Source organism: Pteropus alecto, unplaced genomic scaffold (assembly GCF_000325575.1).
Source record: "Pteropus alecto unplaced genomic scaffold, ASM32557v1 scaffold12, whole genome shotgun sequence".
In the NCBI taxonomy this organism is placed as follows: Eukaryota; Metazoa; Chordata; class Mammalia; order Chiroptera; family Pteropodidae; genus Pteropus; species Pteropus alecto.
Window position 1 is genome coordinate 1,951,552 of NW_006432669.1, and position 18,893 is coordinate 1,970,444.

Below are 18,893 nucleotides of genomic sequence, written 5' to 3' on the forward strand. Positions count from 1 at the left end.
GGTAAAGGCCTGGAGAAATAAATCTGCATGATGTCTTCAGGAGTAAGTGGAGTAGACAGTGCATGATGGAGGTGGAGCAGGAGATAACACTGAAAGGGTAGGTGGGGACCAGGCTGCAAAGGACTGGAAAGCCTTTCTCAAAGGTTTTTACTTCTAGCTGTGAGAAGTGAGAAGCAAGTAATTATCTTGAGCAGCTGCAGCAAGACCGGATCTAGTTTTAGGAACTTAACTCTGGTTAAGTTTGGCCAGGCAGGATAGAGTCTGAGTTAGTTTGTAATCAGGAGTCTTGCAGCAGTATAGGTGAGAGAAGATGAGTGCCTCACACAAGGCTGTGAGACCTGGCCACAAGACATCCAAGAGATGCTTAGGGAGCTTGATCTTCAGTGGTAGAATCAAAAGAACCCAGCATCCTGATTCAGGTGGGAGAGGGAAGTTGGGGGAAGACATGCAAGATATTCTCAACTATCTAATTTAAGTAATTCCTATCAAGTTGCTAAGCTACTAGAGTTAGGGATGATGTCTTTTGGGCTCCACCTCGCCTCAGTGCAGTGCCTAGTATAATCAAACAGGTGGCACTTGGCAAATTCTTATTAAGTGGAAGGGTCATGGCCAGTGTCTCCTGTGAGAAAGACAGAACCCTTGCATTTCTTAGAAGTAACTACTGTCTTTTAAGGATAAGGCTTTAGCAAAGGAACGCAAAGACATACTCAAGAACCAAAGCTTTGTTTATCATTTTTCTTCCAAGGATAATCCTTATAATTTAAATAAGAGCGTGCCTTCCTCACCATGCCTGGGTCTTAAAGACTGAAATCTAAATGTGCTTGTGGGATTTTAAGCACTGATGAATAGGCATTAATGAAAGCAGGAGAAAATATTGGTTCAAAAATAAGTCATTAGATTGCCTGGGGCATGGGATCGGGTGACCGACTGCAATGGGACATGAAGGACATGAATAATTTTAAAGAGTGATTAAAATGTTCTACGTCTCAATGAGGACCGTGGTTTCATGGAGGTACACATTTGTCAGAATTTATGAGCTAAGACACTTAAACTGTGTTCATGTTATTATATGTAAATTATGACATGTCAATGAAGTTGATGTAAAAAATGATTCGAACCAAAATTTAAGTGTTGCTAGAGTCTGACTATTGAAAATGTTCCAAATTATTTCTTCCCCCTATATCTATTCTATATATATTCAAACTCTTTTATTTAAAAAAAGTCAATTTGCAGCATTTTAGTACAGCCCACATTTTGTGTGTACTACCTATGGGCCAGATCTTGTGCATTCACTTGAGGGTGTAGTGGTGAATGTCACAGACAAGGACCTGCCCTGACAGAGTCAAAGCAGCTGCTGGCAGAAGACCTCAAAGTAAGCATAACGGAGCTTTTTCTAAGTTCCTAAAGCTTAGGGAGCTTGCTCTTCGGAGGAGGTAAAAGCATTTTTTAAAACCAGGCTGAAAAAAGCCTGAGTGTACTTGCTATGTTGGCCACTTTCGTCAGTTGGTTTTGGTGCTGATTCCAAACCTTTAACTATCTCAAATATAAAGCTGAGTTATTCAGACACTGGGTCAGATCCTTGAGGATGATCTAGCTGTGGGTGTTATTTCTCACTGAGGTTTAAGAGCCTTGCTGTAAGCTATATGTGTGAACCCCAAACATTTAACTGAATGGTATAAATCTGCTGTGTTAAGTTTTCTTTCCATCCAGAAAATCCAATAGCTCATCATGATCAAGCTTACTGTTGATTTTTCCCTTGTTGACAAGGTTCACTTACGTGCAGGTCTAGCAACGCAATGGGCAGTTGGGTGAGAAGGACAGTCCTTTGGGAATTAAAATGAAACCAGTACCATTAGTTTAACTCGAAAACGAATCATAGTGCTGGAAGATCATCTTAGACCTCAGCTAAGCTGAGTTCTGTCATTTTAAAAATGAAGAGACCTGAGACCCAGGGAAGTTAAGTGACTTGCCCAAGCCCGCTTGTGTAGTTTGGGCAGACCATGGCCCAGAAGCAAGATCTGTCTTCCAAGACTGGACCACATTAACAGTCCCATGCCCCAAATATCCATCTTTCCAACTGGCCAAATTGAGAGGAGCCTAGCCTCCATTTAGAAGCCTTTCAAGGGAGGGAATGTGAATGCCCTTGGTGAGCCACCTCAGGATTTCACAGCCTTCTCTGCTGGGAATTTTTATGTGCTATTTCTGTCCTCCAGCCCTCCTCCACAAAATGCCACTACCTATTACTTCCTTTGAACAAATAGGGATTTTAATCATTCTCTTTTTTACTTGATTTTAATCCTCTGAAGGCCTCTTGCTCCATTTGCCACAGTTAACGCGCAGAAACTTCACCTGCAATGAAAGTCATACTTCTCTTGGTAGCCTGGCATTTCAGCATTTTAAGAAGCTAAGTAGCTCTGTCCTCATTAAATTAGTCTCAAATTGGAGAAGAGAATTACATACTTTAAAACACAGATGCAAAATGATGGATTAATGTTATACCTTAATGTAACATTGTGACATGCAGTAAGAGCATTAGACCAATTAGCGAGTGAGTCTTCTGCTTGGATTCATCTTTTCTGCCAGGTGTGTAGCAAAGGGATGGTGATTTGAAGGATGGTATTTATCAAATACCCTTGGATAGAAAGCTTCGGCTTTAGTGTAAGATCTGCATTCCTTGACAAAGTCAGTACCCCATTGCCTGGAAACACAGCAAAGAAAGTGCTACACCGAAAGAAAGTACTGCCTCCGAAGTGACATTTACACGTCTGACTTTATTTCTAGAAATCATTGAGATCCATCGCAATTGTGTCTCAGTTGGAGTTAATATGTTCCAAATATATATTCTGCTCTTTTCTTGAGAGCTACCAAATTATAAAAAATACCGTTTACGTTCGTTAGTTTTGGTTCCCCCACTCCCCCTACCTTTTCTGATCTCGCTTCCTTATCAGTGTGATTGGTAACAGAGGAGAGGTAAATAATAAATCTCACGGTTCTTTCTAGTGTGAACGTCCAAGATACTGTCAGAGTAAAATATATGGGGAGGCAGGGCGGGGGGAGGGGGTTGGTAAGTTTCGGTCAGCAACTTGGGGTGAGGGGAAGGTTTTCCGCTGTGGTAAAGCAGAAAAACCCTGTCACGGAGTTTAAATTAACAAAATCTGCCTGGAGGGGAGTCGTGGTCTTTGTGTGGCTGATTAATGTCAGCCTTGTAAATGCAGTGCTCCAACAACGCGGAGCAGGACGCTGGCTGGAAGAACACAGCATCTCGGGCTTGGGGATCCGAGCAGAGCACACCGTCCCTGAATAGGGCTGCAGACCGGGAATACAGGTGGTATTTCTAATTAGATTTCAGCTGTCTGTCCCGGTGAAGGAAACAGGCAGCCATTAAAAGCACCTTCCCTTTAGGCCTTGCTGCTACAGAGAGTAGCAGTGTGCAAATCCAACTCCTATCTCTCCTAATTCAGATGCTTGGAGAACCATGGCTTTCAGGACAGTGAGTCCAAAATGATCTCTGGGTCTGAAGAGGAAGCATGTCCAAGAGCAGATCTTAGATCCTTAAAGGGATTGATCAGGGAGCCTTGGGAAAAACAGGCTCTGGTTTGTCCCTGGCGCTTAACGAAAAATGTTAGTGGCACCAGGCAAATCCTTCAGCCCTTGGTTTATGCATCAGTGAAGTGGGTTTTGTAGTTGTCAGCAGATGCTCAGATGAAAGCCCCTGCATGAATTTTCTGCCCCAATTTATTGTTGATAAGGGTGGTGTTCCAGATGCTGGGGGTGGAAGTCGAATCTGCAGTGAACATGTGTGATTCGAAAACCTGAAAACCTATGTGGTCACTGGTTTCCATAAATGCATTTTTGTGACTTTGAGAAGTATCCTGAGACCATCCAATTAGTCAAGCAGCTTCTGGGGCATACCACCAGCTCTGACATCCAGGCAGGTTATTATTTTTCAGGTGCAAGCTTGATCACTTTTATAACCCTCTATGTATTCACTCCAGGAATTTATGTTAAAGAATTTAATCTTGCAGACACTCTAAAAATAGCCAGAAAGCATCCCTTTAAACCTCTGCTCTGGGACCGTATTTCTAGGGGCCGTAAGAGAAGAGGAAAGCCTTCTTTTTTTTAATCTCACCACCAATAAAATCAGAAGTTGATGTTTATATATCACAGGGTGGTTGTTTTGAGAGATAAATTAAAGTAAATGATGAAACTTTGGAAAAAATGGACTCTCTGGAATGGAACCAAGAACAAGCTCTTAGTATTGACCTTTTGGTTAAAGCCACATAATGCAATTTATGTCATCCCCTTTAGACATATTATTTTATTGGTTTGCTGGGAATTTTGGCTTAAGGGAAATTGTACATTGGCAGAGTTACTGCCAAATGTCTGTCCCTGTGGTGAAGTGTTATGATAGTAAACAATACAGGTGCAGGCCATCCCCTCTAAGAGCTTATATTCTAGGCGGTCTGTGATTCACAAAAGACATTTTAGGTGGTTGCTACATGGTAGGCATGACTAATGACTGCCCTCATTAAGAGCATTTGGGATCGAAATGGTGCTTTTTCAGTCTACAAATTTTGTTAAATCTTGTTTCTTACAAATCTTAACTCCGAGCGAATTTGAGGTTTAGAAACCATTTGAAGTGCTGAGATCCTCTGATGAAACCGTTAAGTCGGTCTTCAGAACCAGAAGTAAATCCAGTCATCAGGCACTGATTTGCTGGTGGTTAATGGACATTTCCCGGTTGATATGTTTTAGCTTTAAATCATTGAGCTGGCGATCACCCTCTGACTAGATCTTCTCCCTTCTTTGATGGGGTGTCCCAGGCTCGCTGGCCATTGGATTTTTTCTCTTTATATTCCCTTATAACCTCATCCATTCTTATGGCTCTGTAGGCCGTCTAAATGCTGATGACCCTCAAATTTACAGCTCCAGCTTGACCTCTCTGATTTGCAGCCTCCTGTACTAACTTCCTTCTTGAATCTCCACTTAAATATAAAATGCCCATCTCAAACCTAATCTGTCCAAAACGGGGCTCCTGATCTTTCATCCAAATCCTGGTCCTGTTACATCCTCTCCATCTCAGCTGATGGTAACACTCTTTTCACTTGCTTGGGCCAAAACCTAAGAGTCATCCTGGAATCTTCTTTTACTCTCATATCTCGTATCTTGCCAGCTCCACAATCTTTTCTCACCACCTCCAAGTTCAAATACATCCAGGACCCCCTCATTTTTCACCACCTACATATTCAGAATAGATCTGGAACCCAACCACTTCTCCCGTCTCACCACTTTAACCACCACCAGCGTGTTTAAGCTGCCATTACCACCTGCCTGTATTCCCACGAGAGTCTGTCAGCTGGTCTCCCTCTTAACTGCTTCCTCTCTTAACTGCTCTTCATTCTGTTCCCAACCATCATCATGAGTGATCCTGTTCAACTCTAAGTCGCATCACCTGGCTCCTCTCCTAAGCCCTCCAGTGGCTCCCACCTCACCACCACGACCCCACGCAATCTGCTCCCTACCCCGTCATCACCCCGATCTCATCTTCTGCCTTTCTCTTCTTGACTCTGATCACCCTGGTCTCAGCAGTGCTTCTCAAACCCGCCAGATTGGATCCACCTCAGGACTCCTGCACTGCGGGTTCCTGCGCCTGGAGTGTTCTTCCGCCAGATAGCGGCACCGGCCACTCCCTCCTCTCCTTCAGGTGTTTACTCAAACGTCGAGGCCTCCCCTGACCACCTTATTTAAAATTACCACCCTTCCGTCCATCTCCTAAACTCCCGCTCCCCTTAACACTCCCAACTCCTCCTTATGGCTTTATGTTTCTTTTTTTTTAACTACCTAGCATGCCATGTTTTTTGGTTCTCTGTTTTTCCTAAGTCCCTTATTTACTCCCACTAGGATGTAAAAATTTCCTCAGGAAATGTTCATTGCTAGAATCTCTAGCATCTAGATAATGCCTGATAAATTATAGGTAAATATTTGTTGAAGTAACTAATTAATTTGCCTTTCTTTTCCTATGGCACATCTCTTTATCCATATCTATTGGTATCTTAAGAGATTTTCTCTAGTATATTACAAATATCCAACCATTTCTGATATTTGTTGCCAATATTGTTTATTTCTTTGCCATTTAACGTAGTGTAAATATTTTATAAACTGAAGTGTACACCTTTGTAAGATCAAAGCTGTGGGTTTCCGTAATTGCTGTTTTTCTCTGTGTGGCCCTTCGAAAGTCAGCACAGCCGTAATATTCTAATGCAGAGGGTCGGGCTGCATTCCTTGGCACTCACTTTCTCACATCTCCCGCAGGCATCAACAGGAAGGTTGTGTACTCCCTGGCCGACTCGGCCAGCGGGTTCTTCTCCATTGACGGCTCCTCTGGCATCATCATCCTGGAACATCCACTGGACCGAGAGCAGCAGCCCTCCTACAACATCAGCGTGCGGGCCACTGACCAGAGCCCCGGACAGGCCCTTTCCTCACTCACCACCGTCACCATCACTGTCCTGGACATTAACGACAACCCCCCTGTGTTTGAAAGGAGGGACTACCTGGTGGCAGTGCCTGAGGACACCTCCCCTGGCACTCAAGTCCTTGCTGTTTTTGCCACCAGCAAAGATATCGGCACAAACGCTGAGATTACGTATCTCATCAGGTCTGGGAATGAACAAGGGAAATTTAGGATCAACCCAAAGACGGGTGAGTAAACAGCAGCCTACTTAGAATGCAAAGCTTCATTCGACCTTGCTTCTCCTCCTAACCCTCCAACCATTTTTCTTGCAGCAGAAAAGTCTTCTCATAGCAGGGCCTGCAAGCAGACCCCAGGGTGCTTTCTTGAATCTGCTTCTAAGGATGCCCCCTGCTGAGTTTGAAGCTCCCAGCCTGTGGGCTCACTTGCCAGATACTTGATCCACAGATTGGCTCCCAGATTTCCCATAGGAAGGCTGGGGAGCAATAATGTATTTCCCAGAGGGAAGGAGGAAATAGTATTTGCACAACCAAGCACTGGGGATTGTTTGTTTCTCTCTCTCTCTTTCATTTTTTTTTTCTTTCTTTCTTTTTTAACTTGGATCATATGTTTATATGTTTAAGTGCTCCCAGAGATTAGTGTACACTTGCCACTGTCCACACTCAGGCTGCCACTCTTTCTGGTCACCTACCAAGGCAGACACCGATAAGTGATCTGACAATGACCTGAAGGCCTTCTCAACCCAGCACCCCAGTCAGCTGGAATTGGCGCCGTTTTTGAGGCCTGTTCGCTGCTCCTGGTCAGAACATTGTCATTTCTCATCACGCGCTTTTCAAACCCTCTTCATTAGGGAGTTAATAACTGCTAGGGGCAATCTGGGTGACTAAAGATGGTCATTCAGAATACAAGTTTGGATGTTCTTTGAAAGTAAACATAGTCACCTTTATATTTTCATAGAATGTATTAATATTTCCAAAGCACTTTCATAGATGTTCACTTTTGTTCATTCCCCTGTGAATAGGCAAGGCAGTCCCACTTTGCAAATAAGAAAGGTGAGTCCTACACCTCTAGCCATTGGACATAATTCCAACGTAACAAAGGAAATCCATCCTCCTATGGATAGTCCAGTAAATACGAAGAAGAAACTAGCATAATTAGCAATGCTTATTTAACATGGTGAATATGCCAGTTCCTATTAAATCATTAGTTATTTTTCACATTTTCCATATGAGAAAAACAATTTCGGTGAGGTTAAATAATTTCCCCATTTTTCATTATGAGTAAGTGGGGGATTCAGGACTCGAACTTTCTGACTTTAGAATACACGCTTAACCTCTAAATTACACTGCTATGCTTTGCGGGGTGCAAAAAATGAAGGAGATACAGTTCCTGCCTTAACTATAGGGAGGCGGAAATATTGATGAGGGAATTACAGTAGCAGCTTCTCCCAGCAGTAACTCGGTTTATTGAGGTCATTACTTCAAATTAAAATGTATGGGGTTTTTCTTCTCTTAAATATGTGTTAGCCTTAGCCTGTCTCATTATGGCCCTTGTGGATGAACACCATGGGGAAATGGTTAAGTACTGTTTAAATTTGGCACTGGATAACGAGACTAGGGTGTAACGTAAAGCACTAAGGATGATAATTGCTAAGAAAACTTAATTATGGGGAGAAAAGGGCTCTTGTTATAGATATGACTTGTTTCTCACCTTAGATAGAAGGGCAGCCTTAGCTCCTAGAGAAATTGCCTGCCTGGAAATGTGAATGGATGTGACATACCTTGGTTCTAATGATTGTTTTTCTGATGAGAGAAAGGTCAGTGCTTTTGAGAACTGCTCTACAGGCAATACAGTGACCACTTACCAGTTGCAGAATGAAGGATTGGATCCTCATCAGAAAGGGCTAGGATGGGGGTGGTGTGAGGGGAGATAGCACTCCTGGAGCTTCTCCTAGGGCCGGCACCCAGCTACCTGCTTTCACCTGTTCTGCTTGCTTAATTTAAAGATCTCCGTGACACAGAATTATCTCTGTTCTGTAGTTGTGGACACTGAACTCACACTTACTATTCAGCTGCTGATTCCCAGGTATTTTCTTTTCCATTATGTCACTAGACTTTGAGATTTCTGAGGTCTTTGCCCTCTTTGTGCCATAATAGTTTTAGATAAGTATATTGTAACTTAGCAAGACACCTTAGTGATTATTCAGTTCAATGTAGCCTGCAAGTATTTACTTACTGACGATGAATGGAGTCATATACTCGTACCCACAAATCTCACTCACCTCACCCTCGGTCAGCCTGAGTCCACTTGAAGACTCCTCAGAAGACACTTATCAAGTATGTTGTTCCTCTCCCTATTTTCTAGTTGAGTGAGGGTAAATAATGCCAGAGACTTTCGGGCTGCTTGAGAGAAGTTCAAAAACTATTCAGAAATATGCAAAGACTTAATTTCTTCAGTGTTGTGTCTGATGGATAGCTTTATTTTAACTGACAGCATCAATCAGACTCTGGATGCTTTCAGCAGAGCATTAAATAAACAAATCCTGAATATCTAAAATTTTTGGCTAGAGATAGTGTTATAAATATTTCCATAATTATGGAACTGCTGACCAATGTTTTTTCTTAATCAAATCTAAAGTTCCTATTTTTCTTCAAAGGGGGTATTTCTGTCTCCGAAGTCCTGGATTATGAATTATGCAAAAAGTATTACCTGGTGGTGGAAGCCAAAGATGGGGGCACCCCAGCTCTCAGTGCTGTGGCCACTGTCAACATCAACCTCACAGATGTGAATGACAACCCTCCCAAGTTCAGCCAAGATGTCTACAGTGCTGTCATAAGCGAAGATGCCTCGGTTGGGGACTCTGTCATTTTGGTATGTGCCAGTGGGAGATCCAGATGTCTGGGAGTAATAATCCTCAATAGAGTGAAAAAGTGAGCAAAGTCTGTCTTGAATTCTCTTTACATTTTCTCCTTTCAGTGTCCTTTCTGTCCCCAAGAACTCTAGTCAGGAACTCTAGTCTTTCAACTGCTTCTTCTCTAGTTTGTCTATTAGAAAGGGTCTGATAAATTCATTTATGCAAAGGTACAAGTGACTGATAATCACTTTCCTCCCAAGAGTGATTTTTGAGAAAACAAAACACATCTTGAAATGAATTTTTAATGATGGCTCCTAATATTTTGTGACCTTAGATGATAAGTTATTAGGTGGCTAAGGATAAAATAAAATTCCTCCCTGCCTTGCCACACACATACACACACACTCACACACGCACACACAGTAGGGCAGCTACAAATAGGAGCAAGTTTAAGATGGATAAGCTGCTCTTAAAGGAACTCTTTCCAGAAGGAACGTTTTCTAATACCAGTAAGAGCGAGCCATGTCGGGTGAGAACACAGGCTCTCTTAGACATACAAATTACATTTTGGAAGCAGTGAGCCCCATCCTCGCCATCCTCACCATCCCTGGCTTGGTCAGGGCTCTACTCTCCATCCTTATCTATGGCTCCCACAGCACCAGGTTGTAGGTGTACATTCTTTATACATCACACATAGATCTCCCAGACCCTCTCTCCTTCATGGACATTATGAAACTATTTCCATACATATAAATTCCAACATCAGCAGCAGACAGTGGGGATTTGTCGGCCACATGAGAACGGGATTTTTCTTGGGTTTTCTGAACATGGAAATGCATAGGTTTAGAGAATGCCCAGCTCAGTGGCAGAGACTCGTCGTTTTTGCAGAATTGGGAAAGAATTAGGAAAGTATCCCCGTCAGTTCGCTTTGGCGCTCTGTCTTTACTAGCTTAAGGCCTGAGGAAAATCAGGTCTAACAAGAATCAGGCTGTAGTCAGGCAAAACTGAACAGAAATAAAATGGCAGCTCTGGCAACTGTTGCTTCCCTCCTTGAGCCAACCGACTGTCTCTTCCATTGGGGGCATGATCACTGTCACCAGTGAGCAAAGTGCCCAAGAAAAATGTTAGAGCTGTGCCCATTTGTGCAGACCTGGCACCCTAAGAATAAACCTTTTCTCTTGTGTCATGTCATTGTTTTGCTTGTGTCCCATGAAGCTAATAGCAGAAGATGCAGACAGCCAGCCCAATGGACAAATTCATTTTTCCATTGTGAATGGAGATCGGGACAATGAATTTTCTGTGGATCCTGTCTTGGGAATTGTGAAGGTTAAGAAGAAATTGGACCGAGAACGGGTAAGATAATTTAGGCCAGCTCCCTTCCCATCCTCACCCATCCCTTTACGGAATCAGGGATAAGCTCCATGAGCTTCCAATAGGAAGATTCTCCATTCTAAATAGTGACAGTAAATAGGGATGGGCTGAGATGCAGCAAGGTGTGCTTGGGTTAGACCTTTGAAAGCATGTTCCGCCCATAGGTATTGGCAGTTTCTTATTTATGGGTGCTTTAAAGAAGAAAGCAAATATGTATTTTCAGGATGGCTTGACTTTTGATCCTTCCTAGACCAAGGAGACAGAAAGTATCTTCAGCATTGAGATCCTATGGTCATGGTTTCATAAGCAGCTTCAGCTCTAAGTGAACAGACTCAAAAGGATCATCTGAAGGTATCTAGGTCAAAAAGAATGATTCAGAAAATGCCTCTGTCCAAGGTGAAACTTAAGTTTCTAAACACTGTCTGTTTTGACCAAAAATGTGTCTTCAGAGAGAAATTTTAAATATGGAAAAAGATGTTCTAATAGTGGAGAAGAAGCTGAAAGACCTCATGGGATGACAGAGTTCCATAACTCCCAAAGTATCAAAACTGATAAGTAAGACAAATCGGTGTTGACAATGGTTGTGTTTGAACAAAGGCCAAGAGCTGTAGTTCTAACCAGGGATGGTTTTGCCCCCCAGGGAACATATGGCAATGTTTGGAGACGTTTTCAGTTGTCACAGATTGGCAGGAGGTGATACTGGCTTCTAGTACTTACAGACCAGGGATGCCGCTAAACATTCTACAATACACAGGTCAGCCCCCAACAATAGGGAATTATCTGGCCCCAAATGTCACTGGTGCGGAGACTGAGAAAGCTTGGTTTAGATCAAAGTGAAGATGGTTGATCCTCAGCAAAGCAGAGCAGAGCCTGCAGCACCTCTGAGTGTGCACAGAAGGGAAGAGGTGCTGCATTTCTTCACCATCAGCCCTTTGTGCTTTGACAGGTGTCTGGATACTCCCTGCTGGTCCAGGCAAAAAAAGCCACCGTCAACATTGACATTTCTGATGTGAACGACAACAGCCCAGTCTTTACCCCTGCTAACTATACTGCTGTGATTCAGGTGAGCAAATGTTGCTACCAGGCACTTGTTCTTATGCCTTAGGCCTCCCTCCTCTCCTGTGGTTTACTCCTCATGGTTTATTATTATTTTTACCTGTTGTCAACTCATCCTGTCATATAGCTGGTATGAAAAGAGACTGAATTCTTCTACTGCAACTAATTATTAAGCTTTGATAAACACTATCACCAGTGGGGTTCTTTCAAGTGTCAGGAGTGTTATATACATCGTCTGTCCCCACACAGCCCTGTGAAGTGGGATGGTAGATCAGCCCCCACTTTATAGTGAAGGAGCTAATGTTCTGAGGGGTTAAGTAGCTCTCCCATGATCACGCAGCTGTTAAGTGGTAGAATCAGGATTTGAACTCAGGTCTCTCTTCCACAAAACCTGTTCTCTTTCCACAATGACAGGTTGCCTTTAAGCCACTTTATGCTATTCTGGCATGGGAGGGAAATTGATACAAACCATACCATCAGTCAAAGGGAGATTGGGCATCGGGATAGAGGCGCTATTCATTAAATCACTTTCCCATAAGTAATTCGTTTAGCACTTTAAATCTACTTGCACTTTAAAATTAGACTGCAGGATAGAATAACTTACTGCTAGTATTATGCAATCAGAGGGAATGGCTCTTCTTCCCATCTATTTTTTTCTTATTTAGGAGATTTTTCATGAGCAGTAGGTACCAAGCCACCTCCACTTTCAGTGTCTCTGGAAGCTCAAAGCCCAACTTCGTGAGGCCAGGGAAATCCAGTCCAGAAATACTGTCAGTGTGGATGACTTGGAGGGGACAGGGATTGATATAGTGGCCAGGAGGGGGCAGGGCATGCACAGATATTCTAGAGAATCAGCTTTCGCCTGATCCAATTTGGCCTTGGAAACCCCCAAGGGTTCCCAGGGCTTTGTGGGTGGAAGGTAAGATGAGAGTAAGCCGGGTCTCGAGGAGGGGCCCCTATGGAATAACATTCAAGACTTTGAGTCTGGCTGTGCATAGCTGGCTCCCCGCTGCACCACTGAGTTGTCTGGGGATTAGACTGAGAGGTGTTCACAGAGCTAGCATCTCTCTGCTTCATTCCTACCCCTTTGTCAGCGAAACCTGATTCCTTTACCAGTGGTATTTTGGTTTCCTCTTCCTTCTGATGCTTTTTCCAGCAGCTGTGCATTCTTATCCCTCTCCTGCTTCTACATAGCTTCACGCAGGGTCTGCACCTCCCTCCATTCCTTTTCTCGAAGACTGTTTTTCTCCATGGCTGCCGCCCACAGTGGCACTCTCTGCCTCTCAACGCCTCTGTGTGCTCACCCCTAAACAGAATGGGCTTTGCCTACTCAACATTCAGTTTTATGACACGCATCCATCAGCTTGACAGACTGTTTTCACATGCACAACAGGAAGTCAGCAGTGAAAGAATTGAGAACCTCAGCCCGTGAGCAGTGACCGTGGCTCATATCTGCAGTGCCAGGGCCTGTCTGTGTTATATTTCACCCTTTGTTCTCAGATGGTGACCCCAGGGCACACATTCTCTCTCTCTCTCCTCTCCCTCTCCCTCTCTCTTTCTCCCCTATGGAAGAAATAGCCTTTATAGACTGAGCAGACAAATCAATAAATCTTCTATGTTGTGTGGTGCTGAAATAGTAAATCTCTGCTGGGCAAAGGCGGTTCTATGACCGATTTTAGAGGGAGACCATGTCTAGTTCTTGATGACCAAAAGGCCACTTAAGGAGCAAAATAAGAGGTCTTTGAAGCCCTTTTCTCAGTTTCCTTCAAAAAGTGTTTCTCCCTTTTTCCAATCCAGAATAATTTTCTTATTCCAACACATGGTTTTCATAAAGCTAATGCAGCACATAAAACCTGAGTGTATCTGCCCCATGCATGACTCCCCTCCAAAATGCACTGTATCATTGTCTTCATCTCTGTGACCCAAACTCATTTAATCCTAAATCAATGTCATCAGAGGGCCTGAACTAATGAAACTGACTTCATGCTCAAGCCATGGTAATGCTAAAGTCTAAACAGAGCGGGCCAGGGAACCGATGCCTGAGCCACAGAAGAATTTAATTTGGCATTTTCAAAGTGAAGATATAACCTTTTACCCAAGAAGGAGAGATAAAGAGCCTTTGTGTTTCCATTTTGGGGGAAAAGACAGAGAGGTTTTGCAAAATAATGCTTGCATAATAACATCAGAGCTTCCAAAAATTCTGATGAAGTTAGGGATTTCCTTTCTCTTCATTTTCAAGTTGAGAAATAATCTATCCCTTTCTCTTTCCTTGAGAAACATGGCAAAACTGTGTTCCGAGGGGTAGAGTGTAAAGCCCCATTTTCCACCTGGCATATGCCTTTGTGTATTTACTGGGAAGTTGCCAGGACATCCCCCCAAAAAGTCCAATGTCGTGACATTGTGTCACAATGTTGGACCTCAGCATAATCGTGTTGTGACAAGTGTAAGGAAGTGCCTTCCCATCCCGAAAGGTTCATGTTTTCTTGGCCTGAGGATTTGTAACATAGTCATGAAGCCTGGCGAGCACCATGTATTCCCAGAGCTGTGCAGGAACTCCGGGCATTTCCAGCCTATCTGAGGACAAGGCGTAGCAGTACCATTCGTAGAACCTATAAATCTATTCAAGGCAGAGTCCTGTGTTCTTACCCACAGCTCATTGTCTCATGGGGCAGTTGCAGGGAGGCAGCCAAGGATGGGAAGCATGATGCTTACAGATGCCAGCGTATTTTCAGAAGACAAGATAATATCACAGGGAATCCCTTTCTCTAAAGCCCTGTTTTCTAGCACAGCACTCTCAGCCGGTAATGAGGGGCTTTCTTAAAATGTGAAGAGAGGTGTAATTTTATCTTCCTTTTTAATATACTCTTTTATGCAGGAAAATAAGCCAGTAGGCACCAGCATTTTGCAGCTGGTGGTGACAGACAGAGACTCCTTTCACAATGGGCCTCCCTTCTCATTCTCTATTTTGTCGGGAAATGAGGAAAAGGAGTTCGTGTTGGACCCACATGGGATCCTGCGGTCAGCTGTGGTCTTCCAACACACCGAGTCTCCAGAATTTGTGCTGTGTGTCCAGGTATGGCCTTGTTCTCTGTCCACGTCAGGCTGGCTTCCTCTCGTGCTTGTGTCTGTGCCCGCTAGTTGGTTTTCCTTTGTCGAGCGAGTCAACATAATTCATTACCATGCAGGAACGTTCCCCTTTTAATCTCAAATTCAATTTCACACCAATAAAAGCGGCCTCTGTGTGTGAAATTGAACAGGAAGGAAGAGAAGTATCATTGTTCAGGAAGAACTTTCCTGTCGGGTGTGCCAGGAAGACAATCAACAGGTTTAAAACTGCATTCTGAAAATTCCTGGGGTTCTAATTGACCCCAAAGACAACTAACTAGTCAAGGCTTTCTGCTTTGTACTAAGTAGTATTTATCACATCGCCCCACTTGGAGAAGCTACCAATCTTAGTCCAAATGTGATTGAACCATGTCACGGCCTCTGCTTCTGAAGAGACCTCTGCTTGGTAAGTTTTCCCAATGAGGCAGGAGGTGGGTCAGGCTCTCAGAAGGCAATGATCTCCCAACATTTCTACTCCCTCAAGGTCACTGGCCTGTTTAAAATGAAATGGGACGGAGACAAAAGTAACATATATGGAAAGGGTATGGATAGGAACAGGAATCAAGAGAGCACCAAAAATTCTTATGTATGGATTTCACCAGTACCAAGATTCGTGTCCCATCAGTGAAACCAAGTAACTTTTTTTACCCACAATTGCCATAAAAGGCAAACTAAAGTCATTATTAATGGTGGAAATAATAACAATAGTAATTCTTCATTTGCATAGCATTTGATTAGATACATTTTTTTGATAAGTTAAGGCTTACTCTATTCCATGAAACCTTCCAAATTAACGACTTCTGGCCCTGAGATGTCAATGAACACTTCAGTTGCTACCTACTCTCCAACAATATTATGTAAATAATTTTGTATCACAGTAAAGGTACTGAAGTGCAAGGAGAAAATTTTAGTGCCTTCTCACTGAAGCTAGTACAGTTCTTTGCATACCCTCTCTGGTTGTTAGAAAGTAGATTTCACATCTCAGACTTTGGAAAAAGTGTAGAGAGCTTTATCCTCCTAGACCCTTATATTAAACTACTACCAAGTCCCATGTTTCTGCCTTCATAAGGCCCCTGAGTATGTCAGTTATATCGTCTTTGTCATGCCTCACCTTATTCTATATGGTCCCCTCCTTATAATACTGAAGAAGCCTCCCAAGTGATTACTCTGCCTTCAGCCTCATTCTTTTCTGATCCATCCCTATACCCTTCCCAGATTAATCATTTCACTTTGATTATATCATTCCCCTAAACCAAGGGTCAGCAAACTACAGCTACTAGACCATATCATATCCTCAGCCAGTTTTTATAAGTAAAGTTTTATTGGAATAGAACCTCACCCCTTCACTTACATGTGCTTGTTGCTGGCCCCAAGCTAGAATTATAACTGGATAGTCGATAAAAATCATATAACCACCAAAGTCTAAACTGTTTCTTATCTTGCCCTTTACAGAAAAGGTGTGTCAACCCCTGTCCTAAATTAAAACATTCTGTGACTGCTCTGTGCCTAAAAATGTGTGGCCTACAGGCTAAATTCTGGCCTAGACTCTTTCAGATTTTGAATTTCAGGGTCTTTAAGTACACATGACACTCCAGTCCCTCTCAGGCCAGAGGTACACTAGTCTGTCACCTTACACCAATAAGCTTCATGCCTTCTGTCATTTTTCTGGCCTCTGACATTTGAGTGAACAACCTCTGGCCTATTAAGTCCAGACTCATCACTATCTTTTGATGCCCTCTACCATTTGACTTCAAGTTCAACTGAATTTGCTAAATGTATCTTTTCTTACATGAATTTTCTACATCAGCATCTCTGGCTCACATAGTCCATCAAATAAAGCATGTGGCAATGGTAATAATAACAACAAAAATCAAATTAACTCTCATATACTAAGTACTTCTATAGGTCAGGCCTATGCTAAGTACTTTGCAATCACTGTGTCTTCTAATTCATAAAAGCATCCTGTGAGGTAGACACTATTCTTTGACTCATTTTAAAGATATAAAAACTGAAGCTCAGAGAAATTAAGTAACTTACTCAACGCCAGACATGAAGTGAGCATCAGAGCTAAGATTCGAACTCTGGTTTATGGAATGCCAAAGCCCCTGCTTTTACAGTGCCTTTCACGTACAAGGACATACCTCCTCAGAACCTCTCCAGCCTATAAGGTCCACTGCAGGCCCACATCCTCAGATACCTACCCAGGGGACCCAGCCTATGGGAACCTGCCTTTCACTGAAACCCTACAGCACTGACAGGTGTTCAGTAAAGATCTATTGTCAGTTTGGTTGTTCCACTATTCGGATATAAAGAAAGAAGACAAAAAGGTTTTATTTGGCTACCTATTTTTCCCTTCAGTGTACCTTTATTTATCCTAAACCTTAATATTGTGTAATTCCCACTTAAATAATGTGTCTTAAGTGTGCAGAAAGGTGCCATCTGGTCCAATCAAAAGGAAAGAATCTAAAGAGAATCATATTTTTTTCTGGAAGTGGCAGTGACACTTTATGAGGTTCCTTGTGGCTTCTGTCCAAAATTAAAAGAAGGCCAGCCTGTTTGGGGCATGTAGCACCTTCTAGCCTCTTTCTCTATTCCCCACCACCGGCTTTATTGTGTTTACACATTTTATTGTCCATAACAGAGTGTACATATAGGGACTAAAGATGATAAATCACTCCTCTTACTTAAATGCACATCTTCAGCATTTTGCAGACTAGTGGCAGGGGATAGAGGAAGAAGCGAATGTGGTTAAAGGAACAAATGTCTTTCAAGTTTTGTTGTTTTTTTTAAAAATGATTATTATTTTTTCTTAGTTCCTTGCCTTTCCCCTTCTTGGTTGTTTTAGGCAAAAGACTCTGGCAAACCCCAGCAAGTTTCTCACTCCTACATCCGCGTGCGGGTCATTGAGGAAAGTATCCACAAGCCCACAGCCATCCCTCTGGAAATTTTCATTGTCACCATGGAGGACGACTTTCCCGGTGGGGTCATTGGGAAGATCCATGCCACAGATCAAGACATGTATGACGTGCTCACATTTGCCCTGAAATCACAGCAGAAAAGCTTGTTCAAAGTGAACAGTCACGATGGGAAGATCATTGCCCTGGGAGGCCTGGACAGCGGCAAATACGTCCTGAATGTGTCGGTGAGTGACGGCCGCTTCCAGGTGCCCATCGATGTGGTCGTGCATGTGGAGCAGCTGGTGCATGAGATGCTGCAGAACACCGTCACCATCCGCTTTGAGAACGTGTCCCCCGAGGACTTTGTGGGGTTGCACATGCACGGGTTCAGGCGCACCCTGCGGAACGCAGTCCTTACCCAGAAGCAGGACAGCCTGCGCATCATCAGCATCCAGCCTGTGGCCGGCACCAGCCAGCTGGACATGCTCTTTGCAGTGGAGATGCACAGCAGTGAGTTCTACAAGCCAGCCTACCTGATCCAGAAGCTGTCCAACGCCAGGAGACACCTGGAGAACGTCATGCGCATCTCGGCCATCCTGGAGAAGAACTGCTCAGGGCTGGACTGTCAGGAGCAGCACTGCGAGCAGGGCCTGTCACTGGATTCCCACGCACTCATGACCTATAGCACGGCTCGCATCAGCTTTGTGTGTCCGCGTTTCTATAGGAATGTACGCTGCACCTGTAACGGTGAGTGCACTTCAGAGTTCCCTCCCACCCCACCTCCTGAGATTTCAGTAAACCAGGTTACCATTCCCGGTAAATGCATGAACAAAGCATGCATTTGTTCATTCACTCACTCGACAAAATGTTTACTGACCACCTGATATGTGTCTAGTCACTGTGAGAGATGCTGGGGTCGGGGCAGATAACAGGGGTAAGCATGACAAGCTCAACCCTTGCTCCCGCGGCTTATGAGTAACACAGACCAAAAAAAAACAGGCTTGCTTGAGCCCATGCAATTGGTAAGTGTTGTTAGGGAAAGTCCTGTGGGAGGACCCAGTCCAGAGGGAAGATTTCCTAAAAGGAGTATCTCTAGGCTGAGATAAAGGTTAAATAGGAATTAGATGTGTGAAAACAG

General features: G+C 43.4%; 1 protein-coding gene across 1 annotated transcript in view; it reads left to right on the forward strand.

The window, feature by feature from the left end:
* FAT3 (FAT atypical cadherin 3) overlaps window positions 1-18,893 on the forward strand; it is a 603,882-nt gene that overhangs the window by 542,305 nt on the left and 42,684 nt on the right. Inside the window, exons 14-19 of the mRNA XM_015585981.2 lie at window positions 6,313-6,702; window positions 9,129-9,343; window positions 10,542-10,679; window positions 11,644-11,760; window positions 14,629-14,826; window positions 17,704-18,502. Coding sequence (XP_015441467.1) covers window positions 6,313-6,702; window positions 9,129-9,343; window positions 10,542-10,679; window positions 11,644-11,760; window positions 14,629-14,826; window positions 17,704-18,502 — 1,857 coding nt within the window. The remainder of the gene's footprint in view (window positions 1-6,312; window positions 6,703-9,128; window positions 9,344-10,541; window positions 10,680-11,643; window positions 11,761-14,628; window positions 14,827-17,703; window positions 18,503-18,893) is intronic.